The sequence below is a fragment of the Phocoena sinus genome, chromosome 12 (assembly GCF_008692025.1).
Source record: "Phocoena sinus isolate mPhoSin1 chromosome 12, mPhoSin1.pri, whole genome shotgun sequence".
In the NCBI taxonomy this organism is placed as follows: domain Eukaryota; kingdom Metazoa; phylum Chordata; class Mammalia; order Artiodactyla; family Phocoenidae; genus Phocoena; species Phocoena sinus.
In genome coordinates, this window is record NC_045774.1 from 34,290,658 (window position 1) to 34,302,858 (window position 12,201).

Sequence of the window (12,201 nt, forward strand, 5' to 3'; positions counted from 1 at the left end):
TGAAGTTTCCAAGCATATACTATGGGCCAACCACTTTGCTTGGCATACAAAATATTTACCTCAATTTTTAGTACAACCTAAGAAGTGTGTCATTTATCTTCTTTTTAGGGGTGGAGAAGACATTGAAAATTCCCTCTAGAGTTTTGTCATTGCTGTATACAGCTCCTCTCCAGTCATCTTATTTTATACACTGTATATTATGAAGTAGTTTTTTCCATATTACTTTTTTAGGGTAATATACAGCTCACTGTACGTTTTTGTATGTGATTAATGCTGTTGCTAAACATTTTTATGAAAAATAAAGTTTGTTTTTACACTAGGAGTAGATTATTCTCTTCTTTTTTCCTTCAATAAATTTTTTTAAATGCCTTTTCTCTTTCTATTTTATGTTTTATCCAAGTATAGGTGGTTAGCTATACAAAATGTTTTATTTTTTGCATTGTTTAAAGTATAACATATAAGCAGAATATGCAGTATGAGAGATGAATTGAAGTAGATTGATTGTAATTACATGGTTCTTCCAACAGAGTCTGGTATTATTAGATAAAAATTTAAGTGAAAAACATTAAAGGGCCCCTAAATTTTCAACTCCCCATGTTTTGAGAATTAGGTTTAATAAGACATTCAATAAGATTTATCTATTGGAAAAATAGTTCCTTTTGTCTTTTTTTTCCACGTCCCTTTGGTAGTAAGTTCTTTTGAAAATCAGTTTCCTTAGCATTATTGTAGAGAGTATGCAAATGTTATTAGAATTATCTGATGAACTTCAGTCAGATTCTTGAGAGCAGTGAAGATGACATATTTTGGTTTAATTTGATGATGTGCTTAGTATTGTTCTGATGGTACTGGGTAAATATTTCTGTGACTCTGCAGGAGAGCTGAGTGAGCCATGCACCCCCTGTCATTCTATATCCCCTGAGGGCAAACATGTCATTTCAACAACACAGCCAGAAAGCCAAAAGAGCTGACAGTTGGTTTGTGGTTATTCCTGGACCTGTGGCTCCCTCATATTACAGTGCTAATCAAGTCATCTCACCAACTTATCATTAACTCAATTTGACCCGTGGGAGCAGAGATGAAATCTTTCTGGCAAGACTAATGAAGCTCTAAGACTGAAAAGATGTGCAGTGTAAAACCTTGATTATCCTCAGTCATTACCATGAGGAAAAGAATAAAAATACAAAGCATCAATAGAGAAAAGTAAAGACAATGTCTTCCAAAGCACTTCAGTTTTTTCCTCCCCCAAGGTATGCCAATGTTTTCTTCCTTTTTAAAAAAAAAAAAAAATTCAACTTTGTTCAGAAATTTCATCTCAATTATTTTTTATTTTACACCAACAAATATTTTCTCTAACAGTCAGGAAGTTCACTTTCCTTGTGTTTGTTTTGATAAATGGAATGGAAATTGTGCTTTGCAGTCAGCTTCTAAGATTTCTGATGAAAAGGCAGCCAGGAGCAAGAAGCTCCCTGTCATGCTTCAGTGTCCTTAGTTTGTGACATCTTTGACAACATCTTCCTTTTCTTCTTGGCATGAGCTTTGGGACATCTTCTATTTCTCTCTGACTGACAGCTGGATAATAAGTTTTATCATTAAAAACTGATTCTAGGGAAATGTGATCCCTGCCCTCGATTCTCTTGTAGCTGCTAAAGCTTTTGTTTTCACAACTCTTTCAGAGTAACCGAGATTATCACTAGAGAAGGACCTGGATATTGACCTGTCGTGTCATGTGTTGTTTAACAAATGCCCAAAATTGAATTTCCTTTTATCTGTTATCTAGAACCACTTATTAAATCATCTTGCTGTTGAGAGGTGACTCAAAGTCAACAGGTCCTGTTTACTCATGTTGCCTTAATTTTTCTTAATCTTCAGAGGATTATTAAGTAGTTCTTCATTTTATCCTATCAAGTTGTGTTAAATATTTGACACAAAAACTATTACAAGCATAAATCCCATGCTTGATCTGTTTAGAATTTAAGTAAGGGCAGTGATACGTTATTTCTTTATTTATCTGCTAATTGTATATTACTGGTCATAGATTTGATATGTAACTTTTCTGCTATTTCTTTTTATTTCTTCTTGATTTCATGTGGCTTTTCTCACTGTAACAACTAGGAAATAGGTGAACAATAAAAGGAAAAATGGAATGGGAAAAATGGAATGATCAACTTTTGGCAGAAAAATAAAGAAAACCATTGTCTCCTGAAGTCACACTCCTTCTTGGCCCCTTATTCTCCCCTAACACATTGCAACCTTTGGATTTTTCCACTTCCAGTGTCTGCACACTTGACAAAACCTCCAAATTAATTTTTCTAAAGTAGTTAATTAATTGTGTTAATTTCCTGCTCAAGTTACTTTCCATTGGCTCTTAGATCAAGTTACCTCTTATCATGACATCCAAAGTTTTTCCAATCTTTTCCCAACCCATTTTTCCTCTATAACCTCCTATTAGATAACTTGTACAGCAACCAAGTGGGATTACATATTTTTTCCAATTGTATTTGTATTTATTCATCTTGTTTCCTCTGCATTTTTATTATTTATCCAAATTATGTCTATAGATCTTCCTGCCTTACCCATTGAGACCAAATGCAAATAGCTCTTCCATTCGACAGGTGGAAGTTGTTTCTCTCTTGAATTCCTATAGTATTTTATTCCATTCATATACCATTTATATCATACTGCTTTAATTTTTTTTCTTAGCTTATCATCTTTACTGAATAAATGTTAAGCTCCTTGAGGTCTATTATTGTTTTATTCACTTTAGAATCCTCCACAGTGTCTGGTATCATACACTTTATATAATAGGCAATCTATTTTTGTTTCACAATAGATGGATTACTTGTTCAAAATATTTTAATATGATCCTCTGCAGCATGAAGGTCACTCCCTTGCTATATTTATTCCCAAGTTTCTGCCAGAATTTTGCCCCACGACTTTTTCCAATTCCTTGTTTCTCTCCCAAATTTCCTTTTACTAGAAAAGCAAAATGAGACAGAAGGAAAGAGAACTGTTTTATAAACACATGTATGGAATACCTAACAAAAATTTGAAAATGGAAAGTAAAAAATTGGGAAGAAGAAAGAACGTTTAGTAAATTTCAAACCACCTGACAAGTAGTGCATTGATGAATGTGATCCCCATTGTTTTATCATCATTGTGGTGACCTATGTTGTTATAAATACTGTTTACTGTGACGCCTCTATGTGCCATTCACCACACTAGGTCATTTCTTTAAATTATTTAATCCTTAAAACAGCACTTATGCCCAGCTTTATATAACATAGTGAGTCCTGAGCAATATCCTTCTACTTCCGTTTATTCTACAAAAGTTAATTATTCCAATTTTAAAAGTTTAAATTTTTACTTATGCATTCATATCTCAGAAATACAACACAGTTATTGGTGAGGCATAAGACTAATGGATCAGGTTGAGGAATTTAGGTAATTTTCTTGTCGAATTCTCTGATAGAATTTTCTTTGAATGGATCTCATAGTAGTAGAACAGTCTCAAGTCCCTGCTGTTTATATCCTGATTTTTAAAAATCTATGTATACGTGGTTGTCAGCCCATGTCAGAGCTAACAGACTTCAGAGGTGTTGCCTAGCAGAGTGCCTATTGTATGCGTGTATGTATATGTATGTGCTTATATATGTATATGTGAATATATACATAGATGTACATGCATGGATACATATATGTGATTATAACATATATGTAAATACAGCTGAGAATATCCAACCTCAATAAAAACTGGAAAAAATAAAGCACATGTCAATTAAATAACTGTAATTAGACAGTGACTTCCTCTGAATTACTACAGATGCCTTAGAGCTCAAAATAATTGAATTTTGACTTTAGATGTGTTTCTGCATACGTGTGTGTGTGTGTTTACTTTGTTGTATGTTGGTTTCTGAATATTGCCCTAGATGGCAGTAAGATTATATTTTAAGTCACTATTTTAGTAATAACAATTCATTTTGCAGCATTTCTTCAAGCCATTGTGAAAAATATAGATTTTATATACCATATTGACCTCGTAGAAAGATTCTTTGCCTATTAAAAAGCTATTTCTTTGTTTTTTTACCAGTTAATAAAGTGTTGGCAACTGATATTATGATTGTGGTTTATGCACATATGTATAGGATTTCTAAAGCTACCTTTTCCAGATTTTAAATTAGAGTTTTAAAGTCTAATTTATATTAGTGTCAAAGCTAGCAACATTTAAATACACCAAAACAATTCTCACTCAAAGTGAACTCTATGTATTTTTTTACATACTACCAATACATAATAAATATATCTTTTGTCAACTCTTAAAAATGAATAATTGAGGATGTAGAGCTATTGTGTCTTTCACAGTGTCTGGGTATGCTTTTATTTTACTTTTTTTTTTTTTAATTTCAAATACAAGAATAAAAAGAGTGAGGGTAGTGAGTTACTTCTGCTTTTGACAGCAAGTCCCTCAGTATGCACACATTTACATCTCTTCTGGCTCTTCCAAGCCTAGAGAAACACCAAGTTCCTCCAAACTTTGACTTGCTCTAGGGCTATTCAGAATGTCAAGCAGTTCTAATAGGCAGTCAGCTAGCTGCAGCAGCTGAGCAGAAATTGAATAGCACATATATTCCCTATTTTCAGTGCTCCATAAAAGGGTTGAATAAAGGAAGCCGAAAGGCAAAAGAAATTGGATATAATGAGATTAGTTAGGAGAAGAAAATTTCTATTTATTTTTATAATTATTTAACTTTATAAATTGAGAAATTTTTAAAATTATTTTATTATTAGTTTGGGAGAAAATGTAAATATGTAGTCAGTAATTTGACAGGCAAATTGTAGAGTCTTTTAGTACATGAAGTGTTAAGTAGGTTTTTTTTTTTTACCATTTTGCATTCCCACTTTTTTTCCACATTCATATGTACACTTTTTTTATCTCTTTTTTTTAAAAGAGGCCTCTAAATTTGCTGTTCAGAAATATAGTCCTTCTGTGATGACTAAAGTCATGTGTAAACTTTAAACCATTCCTATGAATATCCACTTTTTTGTTGTTTTTTGTTCTGTTTTTTGGTGTTTTATTGGTCTTGTAGTTTCTACTCATTGCCAAAGTTACTAAGGTAAAATTTTCCTCCACTCCTACCAATGAAGTTGTGTCATACATCTGTAAAACAGATTCTTTTTAAATCGTTATTTCATTTTATTTATTTATTTATTTAATTTGCGGTACACAGGCCTCTCGCTGTTGTGGCCTCTGCCGTTGCGGAGCACAGGCTCCGGACGCGCAGGCTCAGCGGCCATGGCTCACGGGCCCAGCCGCTCTGCAGCATGTGGGATCTTCCTGGACTGGGACACAAACCTGTGTCCCCTGCATCAGCAGGCGGGCTCTCAACCACTGCACCACCAGGGAAGCCCTCATTTTATTTTTTAATACATTATACCCCCTTTACTTATGTCTTTGACCCCTCATCCCCTGCTTCTGGCAACTGCCAATCTGTTCTCTCTAACTGATCTATGATCTTGGTTTTTTGGTTATTTTTTGTTTTTGTTTTTAAGACCCCACACATAAGAGAGATTATATGGTATTGTCTTTCTCTGTCTGATTTATTTCATTTAGCATAATACTGTGGAAGTCTATCCATGTTGCTGCAAATGTCAAGATTTTGCTGTTTTTCATGGCTTAATAATACTCCGTGGTATATATGCATAGATATGTATATGTAAACACATTTTCTTTACTCATTCATCCCTTGATGGACACTTGTGTTGTTTCCTTGTAAATAGTGCTGCAGTGAACATGTGGGTGCATATATCTTTTCAGTTAGTGTTTTTATTTTCTGCAGATAAATACCCCAAAGTGGAATTGCTGAATCATATGGTAGTTCTGTTTTTAATTGAGGAACCTTAATACTGTTTTCCATAGTGGCTGCACCAATTTATATTCCCAACAGTGAACAAGGGATCCCTTTTCTCCACATCCTCACCAACACTTGTTATTTTTTGTCTTTTTGATGACAGCCATTTTGAGAGGTGTGAGGCAATATCTTGTACTTTTGGTTTGCATTTCCCTGATGATTACTGACGTTGAACATCTTTTCATGTACCTGTTGACCATCTGTATGTCTTGTTTGGGAAAATGTCTATTTGGATCTTGTGCCCATTTTCTAATCAGCTTATTTGGGATTTTTTGCTATTGAGTTGTAGGAGTTCTTTATATATTTTGGATATTAACTACTTATCAGATATATGATTTGCAAATATTTTCTTCCATTCAGTAAGTTACCTTTTCATTTTGTTGATGGTTTCCTTTGCTGTGCAGAAGCTTTTTAGTATGATGTAGTCCCATTTATTTATTTTTGCTTTTGTTGCCTTTGCTTTTAGTGTCAGATTCAAAAAAATCATGGCCTAGACCTGTGTCAAGGAGCTTACCACCTTTTTGTTTTTCAGGAGTTTTATGGTTTCAGGTCTTACTTTCAGGTCTTTAATCCATTTTGAGTTAATTTTTGTATATGGTGTAAGACAGTGGTTGTGTTTCACTCTTTTGCATATGACTGTCCAGTTTTCCCAACACCATTAAATGAAGAGATAGTTCTTTCCCCATTGTATATTCTTGACTCCTTTGTCATAAGTTAATTGACCAGATACGTGTGCATTTATTTCTGCGCTCTCTATTCTGTTCCATTCATCTTTGTGTCTGTTTTAGTACAAATATCATATCGTTTTAATTATTTTAACTTTGTAATATAGTTTGAAATCAGAGAGCGTGATACCTCCAGCTTTGTTCTTTTTTCTCAAGATCACTTTGGCTATTTGGAGTTTTTTTGTGGTTTCATACAAATTTTAGGATTATTTGTTTTATTTCTTCAAAAAAATGCCATTGGAACTTTGATCGGGATTGCACTGGATCTGTAGATTGCTTTCAGTAGTATGGCCATTTTAACAATATTGATTTTTCCAATCCATGAGCGCTGAGTATCTTTCATTTGTGTCTTCTTCAATTTCTTTATGCTTTTCTTAGTCTTTTAAAGTTGTATTAGTATGCAGGGTAAGTGCAAATTGAATAGTGGTATAAAATGAAAAGATGTATGAAAGAGAATGATCACTCAGAAAAAGAGAAGTTTATAAAGGAATAAGATGTCAGGTTCAAAATGAAGGGTGTATGAAAACAGGTATATGACTACTAGACCTAAAAAAAATTAAAGCAGAGGGATAAATATTTATTGGTGTTTTCTCTTATTGTTGTATGGGATATTTGCATTCATATGCATCAGGTATTTTCTGGAGAAATTTCTCAATCTAGACACTTTTAGAACAACATATGGACTAACTGCAATGTGGCCACTCAGTTGTATCTGATTGCTACCTAACAGGCAGCAAAGTCACAATTTATCTGGGAAGTTTTTGGATGATCCTGCCTGTAAGTGCCTGGCCAGTTTGTGGGCAGTGATGCCAAAGACTGTGTTTTTAGTCTAACTAGACGGAAAGGAAAATGTCATCATCTCACTCTTATGCCTGGCGGGGAAAATGATAACATAGTGCTAGACATATAAAGAGATTTTTTAAAATGATTAAAAGACCACATCTTTCTTCCAGCCTACTTAACACTAAACAAAAGTGGTAAAATAGGGGGACTAGATATTGTAAACAATCAGAAGATCAGACAGAATTTAAAACCAAACTTTGGATTCTACCAAAGATTAATTTGCATATATATATATTTTTTTTAATAGTTTTGAGGTTTTAAATTAAATGGCCACAGGAGTGTACTTCAGATTTCACATTAAATATATTGAACTGGAATCCCAATTTGGGTTTGCCATCTGTGTGCCATGCTGATTATTTTTACACAACTAAGATTTTAATCTCAAAAACGAAAATTTATAAAAACACCCATATTGGGCTTTTTGTATTACTTATTTTTCTTCATTTTTCCCTACTGATTTCTATTTTTCATGAGCACTAACAATCCCTAGTGAGTTAATGGAGGCACCAACAAGGCCTCAACCTTGACCTTGACTTTAATCTCTTTGTCAAATCAATGTGTTAAAGTTTTGCTGTGTATTGGTTTGTTTACTGTGTAGACTTTGCCATGGCCATGACTTTCATAGGGTAATTATTTTGATTAAGTTAGATGATTAAAGTTAGTCTTGCATGAGAAAATTATACACTTGGGAAGCAGTGATGGATGGATTCCAGTCTTCAGAGTGTTTAGTTCTGCCAGCATTTTCCAGTTGAATGGAAATTCACTTCCCAGTTTGGTTTCGGTGACACTGGATGGATTGTCAGACCTGAGCATTTCCTAGAGAAAGACAAAAAGAGATCAAGAAGGATAGATGACAATGTGAATATCCACATGTGTTCTTGCAATTTTTCTCAGATATTTTTCTGCTTTGATGAACAACGTCATTACTGAAATAATAAATGTTAATTAATATCTGCATCATTTTTGTAAGTGGTAGTTTAGTGTTACGATTAGACTAATTAGTATACAGCATAGCTTGGTGACATGACAAATCAGAGAGCAGAACATGTTGACTCTTATCCATTATGATGTATTAGCCAATTCACTTGCTCAATAATGACCAGAGAAAGATGGGGAATAGGGCAGTAACAACAGAAACAACTATAAAAGCATTGTGGCCACATTTTCAAGTTTTTATTTTTCTGCCATGTTCCTGAGTACTATGGATTGTGGACATTTTACTTCCCATTTCTTTTCCCATTGGTAAATCATAGCCCTAACAGAAACCTTTAAGAATAAGATCATAAGTAATAAAGAAAATGAGAATAAACGATGACTTCCAGATTTTCCTAGGTTTACACATGCTATGTCATGCTCAGTGTTAAATTTTTTCAAGATTATTCATGGTAAAGTTGACAGCTATCTGTGTCTTTGATTTATTTTTCAGAACCTATGCGAACCCCAAAGACTTTAAAGATTGCCGAGATACAGGCAAGACGCATTGCTGTGGACTGGGAATCCCTGGGTTACAACATCACTCGTTGCCACACTTTTAATGTCACTATCTGCTACCATTACTTCCGTGGTCACAATGAGAGCAAGGCAGACTGTTTGGACATGGACCCCAAAGCCCCTCAGCATGTTGTGAACCATCTGCCACCTTATACAAACGTCAGCCTCAAGATGATTCTAACCAATCCAGAAGGCAGGAAGGAGAGTGAAGAGACGATTATTCAAACTGATGAAGATGGTATGCTCTACTTCCTTACTTTTAAAGGGAGGAATTATATGACAAGAATTATGTACTTGCTTACAGTTTTGCCTAGAGTCCCCAAAATTGAATTGGATTCCGAAATCTGCTAAATACTTTTAACGGGGTTAACTTTGGAAAGGATTTGCCCTTAACAAAAACCTTAATATTCTTCAGGGTAGCATCAAATACGAAATGAACGATTCCTTTACTGTTTTCCGTTTTTATACAATATTAGAAAAGTAGCAACTACACTGAAAGTCTAACTAAAGTTTTTATCAAATGTTCAGAAATAATTTTCACCATTTGTGGCACTACATCGATTACCTATTGGTGAAATGCACTTAGTTAAAATTTTAGTTTTTTGCATTTTACAGATCAGTAGTAATAGCTTTCATTTCCTTTAGATTTGAAAGCAGCATTGTTTACCTATTCTATTCATTTTTAGATAGTTTTATGTAATTATAAAAATAAAAGAAGGTCAAAGTTTATATGTTTAAGTCTAAATAAAGGTCCTTATCAGATATTGGCAAGCTATCATCTTTTATCCATCTTTTTACCACCCAAGTAATTGAATTATAACTTGCCCAATTTCTATGTGTGTATTACTTCTAAATTATTGAATAATAAGAAGAAACAGTTATATTAATATTATAAGTTACACACACATACTATAGTATGTCATTAATGTGAATTTGAATACATATTCTGATTTAAAAAAATGTATCCGAGACAAAAATGATTAATAATAACACTGTATTCTTCCAATGTAAGACATTTTATTTGCAATATTTCCTTTTATGAATGAAAGCGTGCAGGGGGAAAAAGTGTGCTATATAGTGAATTGAGGCAAAACCGAACTGGGAGTCAGGAATCATGAGTTTTCAGTCCTGGCTCTAATAATTCTGTAACCTTAGCAAACCCTTTCACCCCTCTAGTTCTCTATTTCTCAACTATATATGAAAAGGTTAAATTAGATGATCTCTAAGGGTTCCATCTACAATTTTTTTTTTTTTTTTTTTTTTTTTTTTGCGGTACACGGGCCTCTCACTGTTGTGGCCTCTACTGTTGTGGAGCACAGGCTCCGGACGCGCAGGCTCAGCGGCCATGGCTCACGGGACCAGCCGCTCCGTGGCACGTGGGATCTTCCCGGACCGGGGCATGAACCCGTGTCCCCTGCATCGGCAGGCGGACTCTCAACCACTGCGCCACCAGGGAAGACCCCATCTACATTTTTATTTGAGTTTCAGAAAACAGGATGTATTTGATACCTGAGTGTTCCCAATTTCCCTCGAGTTCTGAACTTTAGGCTCAGATGTATATTTTGATGCCTACCAAGTATGAAATTGCCATAAAATGGGTCAATATTCCATAGTTTCTAGAAATTCTCCTTATTACTTCAAGCTTTCTCACTCTGAGAAATGGAAATGATCTTGGATTGTTCTGGTTTTTTGTTGTAATAAAGGGAAGTGAAAGCCTTTTAACCTCATTTAGCTCAGATTTTCAAGGAAACAATATTGTCCTAAAATTATGCATATTCATAAAATTTCAAAGAATAAACCTAAGACTTATTCATGATAAATGTATTTTTGTCATCTTTGAGACAATAAAACACAGTCACCTCAGCTATCATGTTTGAACTTGCACTTAATCAAAACATTAACAACATTTTAAAGAACAAACCCTGCTTTTATACATAAACACACAAACACTTGTATTACCCCCCTGCCCCCCCACAACACACACACAACACATGCTTATGAAAGAAACAGTGGTTGAGTGAAGTTGTTTCATAGGTAGAGTATCAAAATGGGAAGTCTAAGCATGGATTCAAAAGCTCTGAAAAATCTCTGTCTCATTTTATAAAGTGGGATAAATATTATGTCTGTATTATACTAGACATTTTTAAGTATAGTTGATTTATAAATTGTGTTAGTTTGAGGTGCACAGCAAAGCGATTCAGTTATTTTCTTTTCAGATTATATTCCATTAGTTTGTTTCAAGATCTTGAATTTAATTCCCTGTGCTATACAGTAAATACTTGTTGCTTATCTATTTTATGTATAGTAGTTCATATCCATTAATCCCATACTCCTACTTTATCCCTCCCTCCCTCCATCTCCCCTTTGGTAACCATGAGTTTGTTTTCTGTGTCTGTAAGTCTGTTTCTGTTTTGTATATAGATTCATTTGCATGGTTTTTAGGTTCCACATATAAGTGATACCATATAGTATGTTTCTGTCTGACTTAGATCAGTAAGTGTAGGATTCTCTAGATCCATCCATGTTGCTGCAAATGGCAACATTTCAGTCTTTTTTATGACTGAGTAATATTTCATTGTGTGTACATATACCACATCTTCTTAAGCCAGTTGTATGTTTATGGGTACTTGGGTTGTTTCCATGTCTTGACTATTGTAAATAGTGCTGCTATGAATATCAGAGTGCATGTACCGTTTTGAATTATTAGAGTTTTTGTCTTTTCTGGATATATACCCAGAAGTGGGATTGATGGATCATATGGTAGCTCTATTTTTAGTTTTTTAAGGAAGCTCCATACTGTTCTCCATAGTGGCTGCACCAGTTTACATTCCAGCCAACGGTGTGCAGATATTCCCTTTTCTCCACACCCTCTCTAGCATTTATTATTTGCAGACTTTTTGGTGATGGCCATTCTGACCAGTGTAAGGTGATACGTCATTGTGGGTTTGATTTGCATTTCTCTAAATTAGGTTATTGACCATCTTTTCCTGTGCCTGTTGCCCATATGTATGTCTTCTTTGGAAAAATGTCTATTTAGGTTGTCTGCCCATTTTTTGATTGGGTTGTTTGGGTTTTTTTGACATTCAGTGTACAAGCAGTTTGTATATTTGGGTATTAACCCCTTGTCGGTCGCATTGTTTGCATATATTTTCTCCCATTCTGCAGATTGTCTTTTAGTTTTGTTGATGGTTTCCTTTGCTGTACAAAAGCTTTTAAGTTTGATTAGGTCCCATTTG

General features: G+C 34.3%; 1 protein-coding gene across 5 annotated transcripts in view; it reads left to right on the forward strand.

Moving 5' to 3' along the window:
• PTPRK (protein tyrosine phosphatase receptor type K) overlaps window positions 1-12,201 on the forward strand; it is a 576,017-nt gene that overhangs the window by 449,207 nt on the left and 114,609 nt on the right. For all 5 annotated transcript variants that reach the window (XM_032651570.1, XM_032651569.1, XM_032651571.1 and 2 more), the window contains one exon: window positions 8,901-9,203. In XM_032651570.1, coding sequence (XP_032507461.1) covers window positions 8,901-9,203 — 303 coding nt within the window. The remainder of the gene's footprint in view (window positions 1-8,900; window positions 9,204-12,201) is intronic.